The sequence below is a fragment of the Netta rufina genome, assembly GCF_964035555.1.
Source record: "Netta rufina genome assembly, chromosome: 2".
Classification (NCBI taxonomy): Eukaryota; Metazoa; Chordata; class Aves; order Anseriformes; family Anatidae; genus Netta; species Netta rufina.
In genome coordinates, this window is record NC_140124.1 from 11,377,278 (window position 1) to 11,402,374 (window position 25,097).

At 37.1% G+C, this 25,097-nt stretch overlaps 1 protein-coding gene across 1 annotated transcript in view; it reads left to right on the forward strand.

Moving 5' to 3' along the window:
- Positions 1-23,788, forward strand: part of WDR37 (WD repeat domain 37) — a 40,339-nt gene extending 16,551 nt beyond the window's left edge. Inside the window, exons 6-14 of the mRNA XM_084282317.1 lie at positions 2,730-2,865; positions 3,447-3,518; positions 5,889-5,933; positions 7,649-7,725; positions 9,070-9,307; positions 9,849-9,990; positions 18,623-18,757; positions 19,153-19,267; positions 20,745-23,788. Coding sequence (XP_084138443.1) covers positions 2,730-2,865; positions 3,447-3,518; positions 5,889-5,933; positions 7,649-7,725; positions 9,070-9,307; positions 9,849-9,990; positions 18,623-18,757; positions 19,153-19,267; positions 20,745-20,876 — 1,092 coding nt within the window. The 3' untranslated portion in view covers positions 20,877-23,788. The remainder of the gene's footprint in view (positions 1-2,729; positions 2,866-3,446; positions 3,519-5,888; positions 5,934-7,648; positions 7,726-9,069; positions 9,308-9,848; positions 9,991-18,622; positions 18,758-19,152; positions 19,268-20,744) is intronic.
- The last annotated feature ends 1,309 nt before the right edge of the window (positions 23,789-25,097 follow it).

Genomic DNA, 25,097 nt, shown 5'->3' on the forward strand with positions numbered 1-25,097 from the left:
AATAAGGATACTTTTGGCACCTGGGGTAACTCACTGGTGCTCAAATCCCAGAGAGAGAGTAGATTTAGTGCTTGGTACTCTAAAAGTCATTTTTGTGTATGTTAATGGACAAGATGCTGTTATTTAACGTTAAATTAAATGTGCTGCAAATACAAGAATTACTCTATGAAATTCATGCATTGATGGCAACTTTATTGCTGATGTCAACAACCCCCAGCTGTAACAAATTATAAGATGTCAGGAGCACGTTAACATCTTATGCAGAATCCGAAAATAAACTGAAATTGCATAACTTGCTTCGTCATGAACTATCTTCCAGGATCTCTGATTCTTTTGGACCAGGAAAAGGACTCTTAAAGGAAGGAATTACTTCACCTGTCCATTGAGCAGTTGAAGGGAATAAAACTTTTTGGTAGAGGTAGTGTTTAACCTCGCTGCTTAATGTTCTTTGACAGTAAATTCCATTAGTCAGCCACAGTGCAGTGTTGCTGACCCTGACTTGGCCAAGTTTTCATTCTTCTAATGTATCCTGTCCATTTAAGAGACATCTTTACAGTGTTTTGACACTACGTGCAAACAATTGCTTTCTCACTAGCAAATCTCTGTACAGAAGGAAGTACAGGAAACTATCGATTTAACAAGTAGGACAAACTGGAACACTGTCAAGATATTGCCCAGTTACTTGCACTTGCATATGATAATATGAGGTCTGCTCAAAGAATTTAAAAACTTTCTGCAGTGCAGAGGCGTCTAGCAAATTGCATAGTATTGAAATATTTCCTTTCATTTTCTGGAAAAATGTTTGTGAACGTGTAAGGAACCAGGAAGTAACCCAGGGAAGATCCAGTTGATCCAATTACTGGTATGTGAAGTGAGAGACAGCAAAAGAGGAGTGTATATGCGCGTATATATATGTTTTTAAAAAGATTCCATGTGTAGAGAAAGTGTCAAACAAATTTATGTATCTATCTTTAAACATGTAATATTCCTGAGCTTTTATCCCTTGTGTTCATTCAAAATGGTTGATGCTCCAGCAGGAGTATTGTGGCCTTTCTATTAAATAGAAACTGCCCAGCAGTTTTGGAAACATCAGTGCTTGTTGATGAATAGGAGTTAGGTTTCCCATACAACTTCTGCATGAGGATTCGACTCAAAATTAGAAAAACAAAGTGTAAAAGGAGCTTGAGTGTGGGTCTGAGAGCTGAGAAACTTCAAGTTTGGAATTTGAGCTGAGTGCTGTATTAGTCCTTAACTGTTATTTAGTTCCTTACTTAATTCTGTTGTTTTGTTTCTCATAGATTGATTTTGTTTAGTTCAAGGACAAGATTCAGTGTTAAGGCTGCACCCATAGGATTGTATTCATCACCTGTGAAACTCTGTAGTATGACTGAACTAATAACTTTTCCATTAACCCATTCTCTTTTCAATGCAGCCTTAATAACCATTGCTTCTGCTGCCATGAAACATTATCATTTTGCCACTGTAAAGTCAGTGTGCTCAGGATTTGGAATGTACCCTGGTTTTAGGTCTGGAAGATGCCCTTTAAGAACATTTTAAAGAAGTAATTTGCTTTAATGATATGCGTCAGAACTTCTTTTTTGATGCCACAAACTAATGAGATTTTAACCTTAGTTTACTGTATCTGAAATGTAGACTTAATTTCTAACTTCTGCTAAGTTGTAGATGTCTTCATTTGATTTGTGTTGAAGCATTTAAAGGTTTTGAATCAACTGGTCAGATACTTTCCCATAATCGCATGCAGGAGAAAAGATTTGTAGGATAATAGGGACTATTAAATGAGACTTTGCTCTTACTGAAGTAATCTTTCACCACTCTTGTTTTCAGTTGTCTCTGGAAGTGTTAGAGTGAGATAAACTTTTTTTTTTTTCTTTAAAAGTATTACAGTCTTCTTTCAGCTGAAAATACAGAATTTCTGCAAGTGGATTACTTTTCTATAGACACCAAGTGGTTTTTATTTTCTTGTCCTATAATGTCCTGTAGTTTTCCCATTTTTGCTGTTTTTTTTCTTCCTTTGATTTACTATTACTTATGCGTATACTAATTTGGATTTGTTGAGTCTTCTCTGTTTTCCCTTAAAAACATTTAGGGAATGTATTTATCAAATGCTTAGATGAGTTTGACATATCTTGAAAAATGTGTTAGTGCAGAAATAAACTGTCAGATGCTCTCAGATTACAGTTTGATTTAATTAGCTTTTTGCAGTTTAAAAAAAAATGGTGAAAAAAAATGAATGTTTGTGGGTTTTATTATAATTATTTAATAGTAGATTTTATCAAAGATTGCACTGTCGTTGTCAATTATAATTGTTTGGGAGTGGACAATTGGAATTGTTAAGGAATTGGAATTGTTAGGGAATACGAAGGTGTCTTGTTGTTGGCAGTCTTACCATCGCTGATGGGAAGTGTGCACTGCATTTGTGCAGTATTTTACTTCAAAGAGGTTGTATTAGTGCAGTACTAAGTTGTTTAGCCGTCTGTAAAAAAAAAAAAAAAAAAAAAAAAAAAAAAAGGACATGTTATAAGAAATTGTGGTATGTTTGCATCCAAACTCGCTTTCCTGCCATCAAGTGTCAAATTCTTGACAACAGTGAACTGTTGAAAACTAAAGAATTGGTGTGAAAAAATTGTTTAGCTATTTGTATTTGTGAAATAATTACTTAATCTTATGTTAGTGTGGAAAAAAAGATTTTGGTCTTTCTGCTATTTCAGATCGTCTCCAGTTTTAAAACTACCACATCAAGGGCAATCTGTCAACTGGTAAAGGAATACGTTGGCCACAGGGACGGTATTTGGGATGTCAGCGTTGCGAAAACTCAGCCCGTGGTTTTGGGAACTGCATCTGCTGGTAACGTTTTGTGTTACTCGAATCTTCAGAAAATTGTGGTGTAGTCTCTAAACAATAGTAAGTGTAGATCAAAAGCATTCCTGACTACTTCACTCCACCAATGAGCACAGCTCTGAAAAAGTCGATACAAAGAAATTCCTTGTCTCAAAAATCCTTAAATTGGATTTTTCTTGAAATGCATTTAACCTTCAGAAAATTCAGGCATCCTTATTGATCTTTCTAAAGTCTGTGTCAGTTTACTTCTGTGTGGGTCACTGATGTACCTGTTGTGATCCAAAAATCAAGTTTTCAAGTTAGGAAAAATACCACAAATAGAACTTGCCTTTTGATACCTACTGCAGATTAATCTGATTGGGGTAATTTCTTTTACTTGTTTTGAGAGTTGCTTTAAGTTGTAATGATTGGAAGCTTTTCTATTTTATGTGTAAGCTAATAGTCAAGAGGAGCTGGCATTACCTGGATTTGAAGTCGTTTTTGTATGGTATGCTGTACAGCCCAAGATAACTAGCTTGTTGAATCGGAGTTAAAAGTGAAAAGTTTACACTTGTAACAATATTTACAGCTGTTTTTTAATCTTGTAGATCATACTGCTTTGCTCTGGAGCATAGAAACAGGGAAGTCCCTTGTCAAGTATGCAGGGCACGTTGGATCAGGTAAGATAAGGGCGTGTTATGTAAACTGGAAGCAGAATGTGTTTGGGAGGGGGACGTGTTTTGGACAACTGCAGAAATGTTTATTGTGGTTTTACTGTCAGGTTTGCCAACACCATTAGCAAGTTAACTGTAAATTTCCATTAGTCTTCATACTGCGTATGTTTTCTAATGTGATTCTATTTTAGAGAGGAATATTAAGACAGTTCTGCAAATGCTGAATGAATAAACAGCTCCATATAAAGAAATGTAACAGACACAGGTACAACACTTAGAAGTTAAATGTCAGAATTCATTAAGGCCTTCATGCGCATGCAGAACAAAGAGAAGCTTACACAATCAGAAATTGATTATTTTGTAGGATCTGTGTTTTATTTGGGATTCACTATACAGGTGCTGGGTGACCATTGATCTTCACTTCTTTGTTCAATGTGTGATTTGATATATAATTTATTGCATGGTATTAAAATCTTATTTTGAAGACAGTTAATTCCCTTTTGTCTTCCTCTATACCAGTATGAACATTTCAGAAACGTGACCTTAGTGTTTTTGTATTGCTTCTTGGGTGGAAAGATGCAGTGCAGTAAGTGTTCTGATGTTAATCTTCATTTTTGGTATCCAGTTTGACAACGAGCACCTGTTTAGCTCCCTCCTACCTCGTAATGGGTAAGAATATTGGGTTTTATAGACCAAAGGTGGTGATGTTTTCCATAGCTTTAACTTGCTGATGAGAGTTAAGCTCTCATACGCATATGGAGCATTGAGTCATGCAGCCAGAAGATGAGGGACACCATTATTAACCTGGTGTGTTTGGTTAGGTAATGCAGCTGGCACATCTCGTGAACTCTTTGGCAAGGACACAAATAGGATTAAGTTCTGTGCAGTAAGGTCAGCTGCTTTCAGCCAGGAGTTCTACTTTTGTTTCTTTGCTGCTACGACTATTAGCTCCTGTAGCATAAGGATTCTAATGCCCTATACATAGATGCACAGAGACAACAGGTCACACTTAACTCGTGCAGGTCGCTCAGGTTGCTTACAGTGTGGTGAGGGTACAATTGGTGCCCTTTTGGCCACCAGGACTTGTCTTTGGCTCATGCTGATCTTACCATCAACCAGAACCCCCCAGATCTGCAGGGCTGCATGCCAACCTCTTGTCCCCCAGCCTGCATGCGCAGCCAGGATTACGCTGTCCCAGAAGCAGAATCTGACATTTGTGCTCGTTAAATTTCATACGATTGGTGATTGACCAGCACTCACATCTATCAAGATATCCCTGTAAGGCCTCTCTACCCTCAAGGAAATCAGCATTTTCCTCTAATTTAGCATCACACATAAACTTAGTTAGTAAGTACCCAGTTCCTGTGTTGAGGTGATGATTTTTTTTGTTTATTTTCTTTTTAAATTGCTCTTTGGGTAATCATGAAAATAATAAGACTCCAAACTATAATTAAACAGTTTGTAAACTAAGTTTTAACGGAAAAGAATTACAGTTAAATTTCAGTTCATATAGCTTGTATTTAGTTAAACTTTGTTTACTTGTTTATGTTTGACAGTTGGTTGGAAATAGAGCAGGGATGTTGGATGCCAGCAATTAGTAGACTTGAGGTAGTTCAGTATGAATAATGAGTAACTTTTTCAATTTGCTACTAAATTCTAGCACTCTCTTCTGAAATCATGAGCATCTCTTTTACTTGTATGATAGAAATGATTTTCAAATTCTTTCTTGAAGAACTATTGAAGAGAATCTCATGGATTTTGAAAATGAAAGTGCTTAGTAATGTAAAGTAATTGAATTTTAAACATTGAGCTAAGAACAGCTTTGTAGGGTGATAGAATTCTTGCAGGACTGTGTTGTAAAACAATCATGCTTCAATTACATGTAGTTTTGCAGGACTGAAGTCTAATTTCTGTTATTTCCATTGGATCTTTAGGCATTTGTTCCAGTAATCTGTAGCAATAAGCAGGAAGTTGATGGTCCTGTGTAGGAAGTTTTCATTATGTTATAAATGATTATGAATACTTAATGCTCTAAATTTCCCTAGAGTGAATTTATCTCCAGCCAGCTTGCACACAATTACATGAATATAGTTTTTTTTTGTCCTTTTTAACATGAAACACTTGCACTAGGTTTAGGAAATAACTTGCTAGAAAATGTGTACTGTGGTATCTGTGATTGACAATAACTGCTTTCTTTGATACTACATAGGCTTACGTACTCAAATATCATTGTGGTTTCTCTCACCTAAGAGACTATGATCTGACAAGAAGTTATTTAAAACTGAAGACTTCTTGATGTCTCAATACTTTATGATAAAGCATTGTGAAATAATTCTTTTAGTATGCTAGCTTAAAGCTTTCCTTTGTCTTACACAGTAAATTCCATAAAGTTTCATCCAACTGAGCAAGTGGCTCTTACAGGTATGTACATCGTTTTCATCTGCTGAGTACTTTAATTATGTTGGAAAAATAAATGCATCATTTACTACTGTCTCCCCTCTCACCACTTTGTCAGTATCATTGCTGATAGAATGATCTTAATATTTGAATGTGTAAGAAATCAGAGCTAGATCTTTCCATCTGTTTATCATATCATACTGTCAGTTGTGCTTACCTGCTCCAAAACAGACCTTTGGAATCATACATCTTAGCCTTTTTGGATTAAGTTATATTTCCAGAAGTGAAGGAAAATGTTGATACTGAATGTGCAGAAAAAAAGAAGGAAAGAAAATATGGATGGTAGTGTAACAATGTTTTCAGGATTGAGAATTTTGTCATTAAGCTTTGGGTTTGAAAATTGTCTAATGTGGTTAGTGCTGTGTTTTGTATGGGCCAGCAATTAGGGTACTACCCTTGGGATTAAAGAGATCTGGATTCAATTTGTGGTTTTTGGGTAACTCACTGTAAAATGAAGATAATTGCTATTGAGGTTAGAAATTAAAATGCTGCTGCTTTCTGCTTCAGCAGTGGCTACCTTAAAAGAAGGTAGGTATGATTTCTAGCTAGGCTAACAGTGATTTAAGTTTGGCTAATTGGATTTTCCTGTTTTCATACGCTAACTCTATAGTTAATGTTGCAGTACCATAAATAATATTGTTATGTAAACTGACTTATAAAAATAAATAAACCAAAAACAAAAACCAAAGCAAAAAAATAGCCATAGTGAGACTTCTGTTTTTCTGAGAGGCGTTTCCGCAAAACATTTCCATTGAAAATCTGTGTCACTCGATTGACTTGACTACTTTACATGAGAAAAAAGGGGGGGGGGGAACAAGTGAGAAAACACCTCCCTCCCTGATCCAGAATACTGACACCCAAAAGCATGTAAGGCTGAACTTTTTTTTAACCTGTCTTACTTGGTCTATTAAAAAGAAATTTCTCCAAATGTTTTCACACACATTTTACTTTCCAAGTCTGCGCACACACGTAACAGACTGTTTTTCTTCTCAGTATAGCACTCTCAACATTGTACTCCCTAAGTATTAGGAGCATGTTTGTTTTGTCCATAACAAAGAGAATCTTGTTTAGTGGGTAGGTTTCTTTGAAAAACAGGTGAAGTCTAAAATCAAATGATACCTGCTGAGCTGTGAACTGGTGCTAGTTAAGCTGAGTTGCTTAAGGCAGAGGCAGAATAGCTTCACTCTTGCTGTTCTGATTTTCTCATTAAAAATGTGCTAGAAACATGTAACAGAAGAAATCATTGAATGAAAAGGAACCCTAGCATTTTGGGAAATGGCAAATGAAAGATGGCTCTTGCTAATGCATTAAGTAATTTCTTCAGATGTTATGTACTAGAACAGCAGTGATACTGGTGTTCTGATTTGTAGTATTTAAGTAGATATTTTTCACTATAAGAAGGATTAATTTGGTAGATACTTACATTTTGCATGATTAATTATGTTCTTATCTGTATTGAAGCCAGGGGCCATTTCATTGAAACTTGCTTACCAAAAAAGTTACAGTGGTGTCTGCTTTAAAAAAAAAAAAAAAAAAAAAAAAAAATGCCACACAGACATTATTGCCAAATATGTAACATTAAAGCTTGTTTTTATTTTTAATGGAAATGCTCTTATTCAGCCAGTCTTCCTCTCTCTCTCCCCCCCTCCATTTTTTTGTGCTTTCTTTTCCCTCTGCAGCATCTGGAGACCAGACAGCTCACATCTGGAGATACATAGTACAGTTGCCTACACCTCAGCCAACTGCAGACTGCAGTGTAAGCAATCAACTTACTGCAACTCAACTAATTGCACAGCAATTTCATCAGATATGGGTGTTATGATAATACTGAACATTAAATTTATACATAATTAAAAAATTTCATGATTTCAGGACTGGAAAAGGTGGGGTTTAAGGTTTTAGTTGAACAGGTATATTTCAGCATATTTAAAAAAAAGATTCATGTTATTGAAGATCAGAATAGAAGTGCAGAACAGACTATGAAACTGCAAGCACTTTGACTTTTTTTCTGAAGGTGCTGAACATGTAAGTAAATGAGGTGACAAGTATGTTTTTTGTAACTAGTACAATCGTAAGTAATTATGAAGTTAACTTAAACTAATTAAGTTCTTGTACCTTACCTTACCGAGGTACCTGCATTAGCTGTAGTTGCTGTGAATTGAAAACTGATGGTAAAGGTTCATATTTTCAGCAATTATTTAATTGTATCTCTAAATCTGATTTCTGTTTGACCCTTGCCAGTATTTGTCATACTAACTGACATTTGCTGACTGAATAAAAGCCTGGGAACAACATTTACTGTAGACTGTCAAGTGCTGTATTTGACTTCAAGTCACCCTTACTAAATTGTGAAGACAAATGTAAAATGTAGTTCGTAGCGTGAGCTTCTCAGTAAGCTGCGTAGAGACAGGAGATGGCTGTGTAATGTGAGATACGTAGGTTGATTTCTGAATGGCAAATGTTTGATTCAGCTGAGTTGATTGGTACAAATGTTACTTTTTCTCCTCTGAATATGGTGAAGGAGAAGTGTATTTGGCTTGCATAAGTGAGGTAGGTTTCAGAGCTGGATGCTTTCACCTTAGCAGAAGAGTTTATTTTGTTTGTGTCAGCATGCAGTTCTGATGTAAGGACCAACAGACAAATCCTGATGTCAGGATTTGAATTCTAAGGGATAAAAATATTACCGTAAATGATTGTCTTCCCCGAGATTAAAAAACAGCATCCTTCTAGATGCTTCTGATTTTTAAAAAAAATTAAAGGTAAGAAAGTCCCTTGATACGTGCATGGGAATGAAACTCAGGGTAATAGAGTGAGAGGATTTACAGAAATGATTTGCCAGACTGTAAGGTGGGCAGATATTCAGAGCTAAACAGTTCAGGAGAGATTTGAAAATGAAGAAGCTATTAAAAATGCATTTAACTCACCTGCCTTATCCCTTCAATTAAGATTTTCGTAGTAGATACCTGAGTAGGCTAGGTTCTAGAGAATTAAGCTACCCACGTTCACAGTAAAGGGGTTTGGATGCATTTACACTGTAAAATGTGACTTTGAGACATTCCTTCCCATTTATTTTTATTCCTTTTCCTATTGCATTTTATAGCAAGTGTCTGGAGAAGATGAATATGAGTTCTCAGATAAGGATGAACCTGATGGAGATGGAGATGGTTCTAGTGACTGTCCCACTATCAGAGCCCCGTTAACTTCGCTCAAAAGCCATCAAGGAGTGGTCATAGCAGCTGACTGGCTTGTGGGGGGAAAGCAAGCTGTGACAGCTTCCTGGGATAGGACAGCAAATCTGTATGACGTAGAGACTTCTGAACTGGTCCATTCCCTTACAGGTATTTCTTCAGAAAGATAAAATTGGTGGCTTATTTCTATATGTGGGATTACTTTTAGATATCAAAACACTGGGGAAGTTAAGTTGTTTTGCTGGAGTATGGTGTGAGCTTGCGAAGGGCTTACGCTGCTGCTCAGTTCTGAGTGGCTTCTCAAATTCCAACCTTGTGAATCCTGTGAGCATGAATTTGTGTTCTTTCATGTGATATATGGCCAATGAAGCAGTTGTTTTTAAAGTGAATGTAGCCAAATTTTATCTCTTGCAAAAGTTTTTGTTAGCTTCGTGGCATATTAAGTAGCAATAATGTATTGCTACTTAACATTTGTGTGAACTGAGTGGTAATTGTCTGATTTTTCTTTTTTGTTTTGGCTTTTAAATATAGTTCTAAACTTTTACAGCAGCAGTAAAATGAAAGTTTGGAATGATGATTATTATTGTTTACTGTTTGTTTAAAAAAAAATCATCAGCATTTCATTCCAAGCATATGTGGAAATGAAAAGTCTTATTTTCATTACCTTACATGTCCTCATCTGTGCTTGTAGGGCATGACCAAGAGCTAACGCATTGTTGTACGCATCCCACCCAGCGTCTTGTGGTGACATCATCCCGTGATACAACTTTCCGTCTGTGGGATTTCAGAGATCCTTCTATCCATTCTGTGAATGTCTTTCAGGGCCACACAGAGTAAGTGACACTTGCTTCAGAATTAATACAAAACAAAAAAATTGTTTTAGAAGTTCTAGAAGTATAAATGTCCTCAGTTGCCAATCTGAACAAAGTTGTTAATGTGCTCTTTGAGGTACTAAGTTAATTCCCCTGTTTTATAAGACTTTTTTTTTTTTTTTGGCGTTGGTTATACTGTAGTTTAGGGTTATTACTACAATTGATCAAACAGGTCATCTCTGCTTGTTGTGGTTTCAGTGTGAAATAAATCACTGAATTACAGAATAATTAAGGTTGGAAGGGACCTCTGGAGGTCGTATGGTAGGTCGTAAGGAGGACAGGTAGGAGTTTCTGTGAAAATTGTCTTTATTTTCACCTACAGTCAGTATTGTTACTGCCTTTTTGTTCTCATCTGAGATCTAAACCAACATCGAACCCTACTGATGTATGGTTCATAATTGAAGTTTTGTTCCTTTCTACTACATTTTATACTTCATAGCACTTGCTTCGCTCTTGAATGCAGTAAAACTTCTGGTGGGAGAGTAAAAGCAGCTTTTCCTAAATACTTCGCTGCTTGGTGGCAGAGCCAGGAGCACGGGCACCAGAGCGCCCAGCAGATGGCACCACAGCTCTGCTGGTGGCCGCCAGCCTGGGTGCCTGCAGCCCCAGCTCAGAGCTGTCAAAGAAAAAACTCACACATCAAAGAGGCTCGTAGGTGCCAGACTCTGAACTCAGAGGGTGGCATACCACTTCTGCCTCTTAAAACTTTGCCATCAGACATGTGATTTCGTGGTTCCAAAAGCAATTTTTAGTTTTGGGAATGTGAGGGAGAAAGTAAAGACTTTAAACCTGCTCAGAAACTGCATTTTCTGTTCACTGCCGTATTATGCTTTGTGTCTGTTTGCATACTGAAGATGTAGGTGGATAGTGTAATTTCAAATTCCTTTTTTATTAGCTGTAATGATTGCAGATTTAGTCAAAATGGCACTTTATCTTTTAAAAATAAACTACAGTGTAACAGGCTGAGACTGTTACATACAAAGTATGATTTTATAAGTTGATTTCTAAAACCAAAAAGCAATTACTGTGTGTTGCCTTGTGTGATCAACTGATACTTGCTCAAAACAGGTGTATGTATACCAGAGGTGAGTCTGTTTGTATTTTAAATGAATGGACTAGGAAATCACGTGTTATTTTGGTGTCCTGCGCATGTAACTGTTTGTTTTATTAGAAGTGGGGTATTTCTTGTAGTTTACTCCTGTCACAGTTCTGCTATAGTCCAAGAAAATAAAACCTTGTCCAGTAAGGCCAGAAGGAGCCTGTTGTGATCATCACATCTGTCTTGGGCTACTTATAGTGGTGCCTATTTTTAATTAAGAGGTAATTTTAGAAGACTTGTCCAATTTTATATTAAGTTCTTCAGTAATAAAGATTTCAACTTAGTCCTTGGTACATCCTGTAAGTTGCTTGTTCCAACATTTAACCTCCTTGTTAAACTTTTTGTGCCTTTCTAGTCTGAGTTTGTCTAGCTTCTTATACCTGGTATACCTCCAGTTTGTATCACTTACTACTATTCCCTGTCTGATTTTTCTGTGTGCACCACAAGGAATTTATATTCCTAGTAATGTTCATTTCCAATCATATTCTTCCATGAGACATTTAATAGAGCCCTGGGAAAAGGATGCGGTATCATCCAGACGTTGACCTGTTGCAAGTTAATTGAGCTCATTTCCCGAGTTAAAGCCTCTGTGTTTGGCACTCAAGTGGTTTAGCCCCAGCAGGCAGCTGAGCACCACAGAGCTCCTTGCTCACTCCTCTGCACTGAGATGGAGGAGAGAACTGGAAGGGTAGAAGTGAGAAAACTCCTGGGTTGAGACAAAGAAAGCTTAACAGGTAAAGCAAAAGCTGCACCCACAAACAGAGCAACGAATTCATTGACTACTTCCCGTCAGCAGCAGAGGTTCAGCCTCTGAGGTGCAGAGGTTGCATACAGCAGATGAATTGGGGCTTTCCACTGTTGTCATCTGCAGTCACACAGTGAAAGGAGGGGGAATATACAATAATCTGAAAGAGCTAGAGAATGTCAGTGTTTTTCTGTCTCTTCAGGTATTCTACATGTGGTGAGATCTTTCTAGATTTACACCTTCAAGGTGTAAAATACTGTCTTCAAAAGCAGCTTTGGGTAGCTCTTAGTTGAATGCCTTTTGTTAATGCTTCTTGACTGTGTAGTGCCTCGTTAGGCACCAACTTGTCATGGCAATAAGCATGTTTCTGACTTCAGAAGCATCATCTGAGCAGGTGCTTTTGACCTAGGCTGAAAAAATTGCAAAATTTGAGTTCTCAGACTCAAATCTTCATTGCTAGTTTGAGCCATTACATCAATGTGAAGAATGTGCTAGTTGTTGGTCTTATGTCTTTGTGGGCAAACTCAGACAAAAATTGCTCAAAGTGGATCTTGTGTTATTGCTGCTGAAGAGCAGAATGGGGTGCCTTGTAGCATTTCCAGACTACTGCATATGCCTTCGACTTTCATTCCAATTGTGTGGCTATAGGAGATGTGTGGAAAGCTCCAGCACCCCTGCTGGCTGTATATCTCTGAATATACAGCTGACGGTGAGTTGTGCTTTGTGAGCGCTGTGAAATGAAGGAAGTGCAAACTTCCTTCACTTCTTCAACTTTTCATCTTCTAACTCCTATTTCTGCTGAATTAAAAAACGTAAAAATACTTGATTAGTGGCTGATTAGGATGCTGGGTTGAATTCTGACATTTAATGAGTGTGGAATTAATGTCAAAATGGCATCCTGTATTAAGAGACTAATAATTGTTTTAGTTTCATGGACACTCAAGTTTGCCAAGGTCAGCAGGCTTTCCCAGATCCTTTATTCTGCAAGATTTAATTCTCATACCTGCTATGTGTCTTGTTCGCCTTTGAAAGCCAAGGTGATGTGGGTGAAGGGGGAATACCTTGTTGGATGCTGTCAGTGAAACTCAACCAGTTTCAAGCACTGGGTGTTCTTGAGATACTCCTGGTCTTTCCTCAGCTATTAATGCCATCAGTGATGCTTTACTCTGTCTTTTGTTTATCTACTGTTCCTAATCAAGGAGTGCCTTTGGCATTCCCTGTGTGTGGGTCTCTCAACTCAGCTTCTGTAGGAAGTGCAAAACTTGTCTGTGAAATCTGTTGTTTTTCTGCCCAAGCCTGACTGATTAACTTGATGATTCTTTTCTTACTGTATCTATCTTGTTCTGTCTCCTCCAAAAAATTAGTTTTATTTAGGGTATCACTACCATGTGTGTAAAAAGGTAATGTGACTGGGTTTGTAAGCCCCAATAATCAGTAGTATTCAACTTAGCTTTTTTCGTGTAAACATTGTATCGTCAGACTAAGAGGGAAGGCATTAAAATGTGATGCTATGGAGCTGATATCAGATTCTATTTTTTTTTAATGACAATTTCTGTTTTTGAAATATTTTTTGTCATCTTTATTTTGAGAGAATAGTCAAGACTTGAAGTTTAATCCTTTCTTCCTGTAAAAGGAACGTACATAGTGTTACAGAGAAAATCAGTTACAAGGAGGTTTTGCTGTAGGATATAATACTAACAGTTCCAAGTAACTGACCTTATCCTAGCAAGTTCTCTGCTATACAACCAGTAGTACGCACTCGGAAATAAAGAGATGTACTGCAATCACTTTTGAAATTCTGGCAAATGAGTCATTCCATAAATGCTAGCTGAATGTATGTCAGTATTTGAACATTTTGACAAATAAAGAGAGTTACTGCACCATCATGGAGTTGAAGTGATGAAAAAGCAGTTTGAAAGATAATATTCTTTGATAATTTTGTTTTCTTTTTGATTTTTAATTTGTCACTGACTAATCTTCTTGTTTACTTTTTTATATTTATTAATTACAAAGCAGTTTCCTCTACGTCTCTTTAAGCTGGAAGAGTAACTTTGAAATTAAAAACCCTGTAGCTCCTTAATAATAATAATAATAATTAAAAAATCCATCATATGTTTTATTTGGGGGAATGGAGTATATAACATACAGAGTTTGACTGTACTTGATGTTAGCCATTGGAGATTTTGTCAGCCACTTCAAAAAAAAAAAAAAAAAAAAAAAGCTGAGGGCAATAAATCTATTTAGCTGTTTGTGAATGCTCTCAGCTTTACTACAGTAGATGGAGAGAATCTTAATTCTATTTGTGAATGCATGCTCTAAAATGTACTATGATTTTTTTTTCAAATGACCCACAAAAAGCGTAGCCAAAGGCCTTTTCTTTATATCCTATTCAATGGAAAACACTTCATAGTGTTTTGTTGTTTTAAAGCTTACCTAACGCATGCAGCAAGACTGCAGGGATAAATGAACCTTTTTTATCCATCATAAAGGTAATGGAATTGATTTTAAAGACATCTGCACCTTAACTAATTTGCTAACTTGCCATTGAGTAATTCTCATAAAAGCTAGCAATTGGTTTTCAATCCTGTATCGTTTTGTTAAGACAGAGAAGAAGAGACACGAGGTGTTTTCTCTGAATGTCATGGAACGTGTATCTTTGAAAGGCATTGTTGATTTAAGTGCTAGAGATGACTTTTTGGTGTGAAGTTGTCTCTGAATTCCCACCGTTTCTGTGTTAATTCTTTCATGGTTTGTTTTTAGCACTTCTCAGGTGGGAGGAAGAAGCTCTGCTGATATTTGGAGATAAACGCAGAAATAGACTTGGGGAGTTGTGTGTGTAGCTGCTCTTGGACTTAAGTTCCTTAGCACTTCTAAAACCTGAGTGCGCGGTCAGATGTGGAGGTATTGGGGTGCTCCTTACGTGGTACTCCTATGTCCAGGGCAGACTGTCCTCCATAAATGGAGGCTTTAAATCCAGGTCCAAGCTTCCCCACAGGCTGTGGGGTGTTCTGTGTGAGGATATGCTTAGTTCCCCAAACAGAAGGTAGACTCCCGTGTACAGGAAAGGCTGCCCCAAATACCTCTTTCTTTAGGTTTCATTCCTAAATTTTACCACTTGCAATATGAAACGTGAGTTGGAACGCTCTCATTTTGTTAACTATGATTTGCTGTACGTTGACTGTGTTTATCCAAAAGCTCTCTTTCAGCTCATTTTCTCCAGAACCTTGGCCCACATGCGGGTTAGTGCTTTTTAGTAGCTGCCTTCCCACTGCCAGGAAAACAAGTCCTCTCCAAGTACTCAACAGCAAACCCCAGCATAGGTTGCAAATCAAAATGGAAACAGCAGTGTTAACTTTCTTCTTTGGTGCATTGCCAGTAAGTGTTCTGCATCAGCATTTCATGGTCCAACATTTTCCACATCATTTTTTTTTTCCCTGTGTGTGAAATTTCAGCAGATTGTTATGCAAAACAGTTCTGTGTCTCAGTGTGACTGGGGAGACAGCTGTTCGGCCTAATGAGGAGTGCTAGCACTACAGTATTTCTGTTGATTGAGACCCACGGAGGGAGCAGAATGTTCGAGGCCAGGCAGCGGTGTGTGGTGAGGAAGTGCCACGCTGTCAGCTGGAAGTACACGCTCGGCTGCTCCCTACGACAAGATAAATGAGTTTTGCTGGGGTTTGGCGGGGGCTGAAGCTTTTCTGGAGAATGGTCGTAGCACACCAAACTCCCTGTGGGACCCGTGGTTTGAAGTGTCATAAGACTGCTGCTTCCTTGCCAGTTTTTTTTTTTAAATGTCCTATAATACCTGTCATCTTTTTGAGTTATTAAAAACCTAATGTCTTCTAGCATTCCATTAACACGGGGTTTGATGATCTTTTGTTGACACTTTTTATTAATTTTGCCAAGGGGACGTTAACCACAATTTCAGTTGGGTTAGAATGAATTGAAGACTGGTATTGATGGAAAGTAAAAGCAGCCCCATGAAAATGCAGAAAGCAGCCTTTTATTTTTGTGATGTGGGTGGGATTAGGGAGGCAATACTTCTGAAAGGTTATTGGGATGTTGGCTGCTCTGCCAACTTCTTTCTTCCCACACAGACTTTGCTTAGCTTGCTTCTCAGGAAGTGGGTTTTCTCAATGTTGCCTTTTTGCAATAAAAAGTGCTTTTATATCTAGCCTTTGAATTCAGAGCTCCTTATGAAAAAGGCTATTGTAGTCACGTGTGCTTGTAAATAGTGCATATCTCAGTCTGCAGTGCCTTCCAGTGAAGCTTTGGGATGGGAGCCAGAGGATGAAGACTAGTAAATGCCTTTAAGGACATCATGGAAAACAGCATGGCAGCTTTCCTTTTGCCTTTCTACCCTTTACCCAGTCATCACAGAGAGCTACAGGAGAACTCCGTTGCACTTCTATTTTACAGGCTTCTTCCTGATGTGCCCAGTAATATCTGAATGAATTGTCAAACTGAAAGTAGTGCAGAAAAGGATTTTGGTTTATTTTGAAAATCTTTTTCTTTTGACAGGAGCAGAAAGAGCTGAGCGAACCTAGAGCTGGCGTTCTGTTTGCATGGCAAAAGCTTTGAATGTTTTCATTTGAAAGATGATAAATCTAAGAAAGAGAGACTTTATGTGGTCAAAAAGACTTAACTGTTTGACAGTGATAAGTGATAAAGGAGAGCCAATACGAGATCAAAGAAGCTGGAAAACTGTTTAAAGTTGTGAAAAAAAGCATCCAAAATTGGAGGGTTATTTAAAGACAGTTTGGGAACATATTACGACGATAATTGGAACAAAATGTATGATGGGAAAACAGATCATATCTGTGTGTTGGTAGCAGAATACTAAAATGCTGCCTTTTCACTCACTTGGAGTCTTTCTACAGCTTGAATTCCTTATGCTGTCATGTACAAGGTGGTCTTGCAATGCTTATGCAAAGTGTACAGATTTAATAGTCAATTTTAACTGCTAAACAGTATTTCAAATGCGTTACACCGATACGGAGTGCTGTGGAAGTCTGAAACGTTTTACTGTGAGGTATTTTGCAGCTTGCGTTCAAGAATGTGGGGAAGGAAATGCAGGAATTAGTAAGTCGTGTGGAGGTCAGGCAGGTGGAAGGCAAGTTCTGTGCTAAGAGCATACCAACTGTATGTCTGCAGTAACTTGATCGTGTGGATGAATTTTCTTCCCAAATGTGAAGGTGCTTATTGAAAGACTCCTCGTTTGTGGCCTTCGTGTATCTTTTAACTTCTTGACTTTTGGTTCATGAGTCTAGAAGATTAGGCAAAGGCCTGTTATTATAATCATCTCCCTGATAGCTTAGCTGCACTCTAATAATGCATTAGGAAACTTGGTGTCATGAATAAAGTGGACCTTCATCCTAATTAAAACTTAATTTGGTGTCAATTTAAATTAAGAGGCTTGCATAAACTGGTCCATTGTGACCTGGCTAGTGCTAATCTCAATCAGCAGCTTGGGTAGGACATGAATTCAAATTTCTGCAGAACAACCAAAGTGACAGTAACAACTGACAACTTAAATTAAAATTACTAAATTCTAAGAAATTGATGTGCATGACCCAAGTTACAAGATAGGTCATTAAATCAAATCTGCAGAAACAGAGTTGAGAAGCCTTTCCTAATGATTTTAGGGAGAGATTGTATGCTTTCTTAGTATACTCTGTGAGCAGAAAATAACTGGTTTTAGGTTAAGAATTCAAATTGTACTACTATTTTCATTTAAATACTGAGTACTACTGGTATGGTACAATATGAAATAATAGGTAAAAGATGTAAATAAGAGAAAATTCTAAAATAAAATAGTTTATGTGAGTAATATTTAATAATATAAATATATATTTAATAGATACCTAAATATATATAAAATAAAAACATTTTCTGAAAGTAATATTTTGTGCTTCCAGTTGGTATAAATATTCTTGAGAGTCCTTCTCTGGTTGAACTTGTGCATTTGAAGCCATAATAGGTCGAATTTGAAGAGTTGGCTCGTCATGCTTCTTCATATTACTGCTCTCCATTTTTCTTACCTGACTCTCAGACTTCAGCTATTGTTGAATAGGAATTGAAATCAGAATTGGAAATTGTTAGGCTGATGTAGTCGCTGCTAGTAGAGTTGTTCTGGAAGCTCTGTGTACGTAGTAACATGTTTAGGTGTGTGCACACAATAGCATTAGTTACATCTCAAGTTGGGTATTTTGGATCTCCTCTGTGTCTGCAGTGTGAATAACAAATGCCTGAGGTATTTCTGCAGAAGTTTTTGAATGGAAAATAAAAACAACTTGGGTTAGTGGTCTTAAGACACTTGAGAGAAAGAATTTGATTGTATACTACTGATTCAGTTTTGGGTGTCTGTTGTTCAGCGTAGTGAACGTTGACATAGAAATTGAAAAGTGAATTAAAGCTTCATGAGGTAAACGTGCCCAGTCCTATTAGGATAAATGGAGTACGAGTGGTGCCTCCAAATTGACTCTGCACTGTTGGGCTTCTTTTCATAGCATGTTGGCCAGTCAAGGCCTTTAGACCTTAAATGAAACAACCTCTCTTAAGATTGCTTTATTCTGAGATACCCCCATCAAGGTCTGTATTTCAGGTTATTTTGGTTTGGGCAGGGGCGAAGGCAAGCTGTATCTTTTAATGGAAACATAGGAGCGGGAAGTAGAACTCTAAATCAGCAGCTAGTTTAAATACAAAATTCAGAGCTTGATCTTTTTTCATTTTTACTCCTGTTTGTTCAGCACTGTGACATCTGCAGTTTTTACCGTGGGAGACAATGTTGTTTCTGGCAGTGATGACCGTACTGTAAAAGTTTGGGATTTGAAAAACATGAGGTCTCCTATTGCAACCATCCGTACAGATTCAGCAGTCAATAGGTAAGCAGATCTCCAAGTTACTATTTTCTTAATTCACTGAACAGAGATTTAGTTTTAGTCACTATAATTAAAGCTGTGCAGAGAGATTTATGAGTTTTTGAACGCGTTCTGAAGTGGTTTTCCAAAATACAGATTTAGTCAACATTCATTTTCAATAAATATATTGTATTGATTTTCTGAGATTTTTATATGGGATGCAGAAGTTAAACCTGTTAGAGCATCTGGTACAATAAAAGTCATCTTAATGATTTAATACTTTATTTTTTTCCACTTTTGAATACTAACCAGGAAAAATTCAGCTATATCACTTCTTGTGAGCTTAAATTTATATCATCAAGTTTTGTTTGTCAGGCTGATTATTTTATGCATAACCTACTTTTGTCTCTTATGTGCAGGATTAACGTGTGTGTTGGCCAAAGAATCATCGCGCTTCCGCATGACAACCGACAGGTTAGGTTATTTGACATGTCAGGGGTGCGATTAGCACGGCTCCCTCGCAGTAATAGACAGGTAACTGAATTTTTTTATAGCCTTAAAGTATGTCTGTTCTTCTCTTTCATACAAGGTTAAAAATAGGGTTTGATATCTGTAGTGTAAAAGCTGAAGAAATGCTGAAAGACACTTGTCTATATAAATACACTGTTGAAAATGACCGAAGTGCAAATAAGTAAAATCATATTTTGGAATTGGAAATGATGTTTCAACTGGATTTCATCATAATTTTTCCTCTTGTGAAAGTTACCCTAATGTCTGCCTTCTCTATTAAATGGATAAAAATGTTTAAGAGCATTTTAAAAGTGTTTTAACATCTTGCTGTGAGTCTCATCAGAAAAGTTCGATTTGAGATTTTGAGGTTTCAGGCTTTTTTCAAATAATGTGTGATGAATTTGTTTTGTAAATAAATATAAAAGGAAAAAATGGGACACAGTTTTAAGAACTCACTTTATATGATTTAGTGAAAATCATTTTTTCTCCCATGCTTATGCAAAGAAATTCTTGTTATTTGATACCAACTACTCAACCATCCTTTCTGTAGCCACCAAGTTTATTCATTTGTGGTGCTATTTGGCACGGCAAGCACTGCTATTGTAGCAAATTAGACTAAGTGAAATTAATTGGATTATGTCACTCAAAGGGACCTTTTACAATACCTTTTTTAAAGACCTTAGTTTTCCAGCACATTTCAAGTATTTTATAAGAAGTAGTATGCTTAACCATCTGAAAGGCAGGGTTTCTGACTGTCCTGTATCACTCACAGCTTTGTGGAAACCAAACACGTATGTGGATACAACACCTGTTGACAGAATTGAGGAAAGGATTTTAAGAGCTGTTTAGTGCTTACCTATTTTTAAGTCTTGATATTGTGACTTTTCTTCTTTTCTGTATTTTTCCTTAATATTTACATTCTGGTCGACACTACAGAAATCATGGATATTTTTTGTACTTGAATGTTTATCAGAATCCTCCTTGAGGTATTTTTCTTACTATTGGACTTGAACAATAGATAAGGCATTGCTTTTCCTCAGTATGACATTCCTCCTGCTGTACTGTTATCCTTTCTGAATTATAAACATGACAGACAAAAAAAAATCAACAGTAAACCTTGGAGGTTCATAAGAAATCAGTTGCCAGCAAGTAGTTCCTTATTTTAAGATTGCTTTTATAAGTAAAAGTTTCAAAATCAAAATTCAGTTTGCTTTTGTAAATAAAGTGGCAATTAGATAGCAAACATACTGTGAAAACATCAAAAGTTTTGATTCACCTGTTTGTAGGCTTCTGTCTTTATGGACCCAGTGCTGGTATTAAGCAGTCTCAATGTCATAAAGATTTTACCTTACAGATGAAAGTGGCTATAATATAATAGGAACCTCAAAAACAAACAAAAAAAAAATTAGAGCATGAACAAGTTTCTATTTTGACTTTATGTTGACAACAGAGGCTTTCAAATTTGTTGTAAGCAGTACTGATACGTCTTGAACTGTTGCAGGGCCACAGAAGAATGGTATGCTGCTCAGCGTGGAGTGAGGACCACCCAATCTGTAACCTCTTCACATGTGGATTTGATCGTCAAGCTATTGGCTGGAACATCAACATCCCCGCTTTGTTACAAGAAAAATGAAATGCTGGAAGAATTTTTGCATTTTATGTTGCCATGGACTTCTACACTCCTGCAGACTTCTCCGAATACTGGTCTGCTATTTCTCTAAAAGCTCTTCCTTACATGGAGACTTCAGCAAATGTTGTTCTTGTTACCACGTTGTGCACAGTTTGCATGAATTGTACAGAAAATGTGATTTTTTTAAAATTAGTTCGTCTCGTGTATGAACTTTTATATTTTGGCATCCACTGGTCAATATGTTCACTATTGCATAGAGCACATAAATGTTCATAAGTTATTTAGCGTTTGATAGATAAACAGTAGGGCATTACATTTGTGACATAAATGTGAAATTTATGTAGTAAGTGTAGAGAATGTATAGCAGTCTGTTACGTTTTTCCATGAGTCTACATATCTGCCTTGGGTTAAAAAGAATCTGCAGGGCTAAAAGTTTGAAATGAAGTGTGAATTTCACTAGGTATATGATTGTAAACGTTTTCCTGTTTGCATCTGATTGGAATAGTTTTTTTTTTTTTTTTTAGTGCTGCAGTATAGTGCAACTTCAACTCCATTTTTTAGTCCAGTTACTGGAGAAATAGTAGATTTGAGAAGGAAAATACAAACTACTTGTAGTGAGCATAGGCTGCAAGGTTTATTCTGAATGCTTTTTGTACTTTTTCTTTTGAAAAAGAAAAACGGTCATTCTGCCCTTCTTATATAAAGTGATTCTAAAAATCTCATGGCATTTCACACTAGCAAAAATCCAGAATATTATGGTTCTAATCACTGAAATCTAGTCAAGCAAATTTTGAAGCACTTTAGTTTATAGCTATTGTTATAAACCATGTATGAAAGTTTGACTTTACCAGTGAATGTGAGCTGACCTTTGTAAGGATTGCTTCTTTTTGGTGATCTGCCCAGAAAGGAAATAGTTTTTTTTTTTCTTTTCTTTTTCTTTCTTTCTTTTTTTTTTTTTCTTATACCTACAGTGAGCATGTTTTTAAATGTGCTCACTGCCCGGATTTTTTTTTTTTTTTTTTTTTGAGCCAGCAATACAAAATAAATTAGTACTACCTCAAAAGTGAATGTTGGTCAAGATGCATTGAATCTCTCTGTAGCTTAGAAAAAAGCACTTTTGGTCTCTGGCTGAAGAACTATCTCTGACATGAGAGGAAAGACAATCATACTAAATGTGATCCTTAAGATAATTAACACTTAAGGCTAATGGAGCAATATGATAAGCAAACATCATCTGTCACCTTTGTGTTCTCAGCTGTGGCGAGGGCTGCTGCAGTCCCTATCCTGTTCCAAGGGGGATAATTAACACAGGTCTCCCTTCTTTCTCCCAAATGATCTTACTCTGGTTTTGCTCCTCACTGTGCTCAGCCTCTTTTGCACTGGCAATGTGGTGTTACGCCACGGCTGCTGATTATGTAAGTAAATGCAAGTGTCGGCTGACATCTTCAAAAGAACAGGAAGGCTGCTTCAGACAGACACTTCTTAGCTGGAGCGAGATACTGCCCCTATCTGTCTGACATATCACACTATAAGATGAAGGGTGAGGGAAAGCACTCTGACGGTGGGAATCAGAGTATATTGGGTTGCTGTAAGGAAAGTAGTTGAAACTTTTTATCACCTTCTTAGGATTACATGAAGCTGTAGCTGTGCTTGTGTCCCGTACAGCACTGTTCATAATGACATTAAGGCTGATGTGTTTGCTGGTTTGCCTGTTACCTAACATGTAAAGGCATTAGAGTGCAATGGAAGGGGATGGTGAATGCATCACTGAGTAGTTACAGGGAAGCTGGGGTCCTGGAAATGGTTTTTGAGTGCATAATATTGAAGAAACCCAAGGTATTTAATGGAGTAGTCTAGTGTCTTTATAGTATGGGTTGTCATAGCTTTTTTTTTTTTTTTTTTTTTTTGAGGTACAAGATATATGCAGAATTGTATTGAAGAAATCTTAAAACACCAAAACGAGTGAGGTTGAGGAAAGCAGCTGCAGAGTTTTAAGCCTTTTGATAACAAAGGTTAAAGGATGGTGTCAAAGTTTGTTTTCACTTTTTTTTTTTTTCTGGGTTTTTAACTCTTGGGTAAGGCCATTTGATGTTGGCTTGCAGGTTTTATTCTTTAAGAAAAAAGGCTCACTTCTTCTTTCAGTTGGTGATGGAGAGAGCTTTAGGCAGGTTGATGCTGCTTAGCAAAGAGAGAGACTTCTTTCCAGCCAGTAGAAATGGTTTCTCCAGCATGGCCTGTGTAGCATCTTGAGCAATGACTAACCTTTAATTACATGAGGTGGGGAAAGTCACGGTTTTGGTCCTGCTGAACTAAATTGACAGCTTAGGCTTCTCTAATATACATATGTAACACAGGACCACTGGATTCTATGCAGTTTAATCATTGCTGCAAACTTTTTATATCACCAGAGGGACACTCCTCTGGCACCAGGAACAGGATGATTACACACTTCTACTTTTGAAAAATTAGAAAGAATCAACCAGACAAGGTGCTAGAGCCACGTTCTTATGAGCAGGCTAATACTCAATCAGCTAAATACTGAACTATCCCTTAGCTTTATTTTATATCCTGTACTGAGGATATATCCTATATCCTGAGGATTAACCCCAGGCTGCCATTCCCCTTGAAACACATCACCCTTGAGCAGTAGTAGCGAATACTACTGCCCTGGCTAAACACGTGGAAAACATCTCATGGCTTTGAATGTTCTAGAGAGAGTTTTTCAGCATTGAACAATGTCCAACATTTCATAAAATGGAGGAAAGTTGCAGTTTCAGTATTGTGCAGAATTTCACAGGAAATTGATCACTGGGCAAAATCAAGCTTTTATGTCTTTCAAGCAATGCACATCAGTTTTCACAAGTTGTGTGTATACTTTACAATCAAATCTGGAGTGAAACATTTTATTTGTTGCCTAAATCTGTGAAAACCATCTTTTTAGAAAAAAAAAAAAAAAGAATTTATAAGTTATGTGGAACCACTTTTTATTATTCTGCTAATTTGTTTTTAGATGTAATATGTTATTCCTCATTATGATTCAAAATGCATTAAAACATTCAACTTTTTTTTTTTTTGCAACCTGCTGTTCTTCTGTTCTGCATTAAAATTGCTATTAATATTTCATCTTGTTAATAGTCAAATGATCTTCCTATCCATTTTCCCCTCTTTTGCTCAAAAAGTTCACTTCCAGTGCAATGATGGGTGCAGTTCTTCGGGAAGAAGGCCAAGTCTGCCCCTGAGGTAGGACTTCTGGAGTGCTTTTGGTTGTGCTGGCAGTTAAGTGTGTAGGCTGAAAGGTGCTCAGACTTGGCATTTATGCTCTCATCTTCAGTTTTGTATGAGACATTTTGTAATCACATTTTGTTATGCAGATTAAACAGAAGTCTCCATGCGATTTTTCCCAGTACTCTATAGAGTGATATTTTAAATGCAGTCTAAAACCTTCCATCACTATTTCTTTAGGTTAATGATGGTTTGCTTGTTGCACCCATATCATTCGAAACAGAGTTTTGCAGTGATAAAATCAATCCTAAGAAGCTTGGTGTCAGAGCAGGCTGTGCCATCTGGTTTCAGGTGCCTTAGCAGAGTCTCAGCCAGTACCTGAGTGCAGAACACAGCTGTAGGACACTGCAGTAGGATACTTCAAAGTTCTTCGGGATCCTGTATTGCTACTTCAAATCGTCAAGGTCTAGTGCTCTGGAAAATTGTTATTCGTGTCACTGGTGATATGGATCAGAAATAAAAGACCAAAGTTACAGGATGACACAACAGACTTGGGGGCTGGTTTGGGATAGAATGCAACTCTTTGGTTTATTTATTTGTATTTTTGGTCAATCTTGAGGGATTCAGATCAGGACTTACTGCAACTTATTTTAAACTTGCAATACTTACAACCTTAAATCTCCTAATGACTTAAGTAATACACATTTACAAAGGCTATTCCTGCTCATATTTTGGGTTGAGGGGGGTTGAGGATAAGTATTCTGAAGCCCAGATTTATTTCTTTTTTAAACCTGTGAGTAAATCGCATGCACAAGCGAGTGGTTTCAGTAGGATGTCTGTGCTCTACCTTGAAGAGCTACAGGAGAACCGCTCTCAGGCGTCACACTGTGCTTCTTTGACTGGCACGGAATTTTTATTTAATGCTCCATTGAGACTAAAGTATGTCACTGAAAAATTACTCAGCCTTGTGATATTTTATTTTTAAGTAGTGTTGTTACCTTT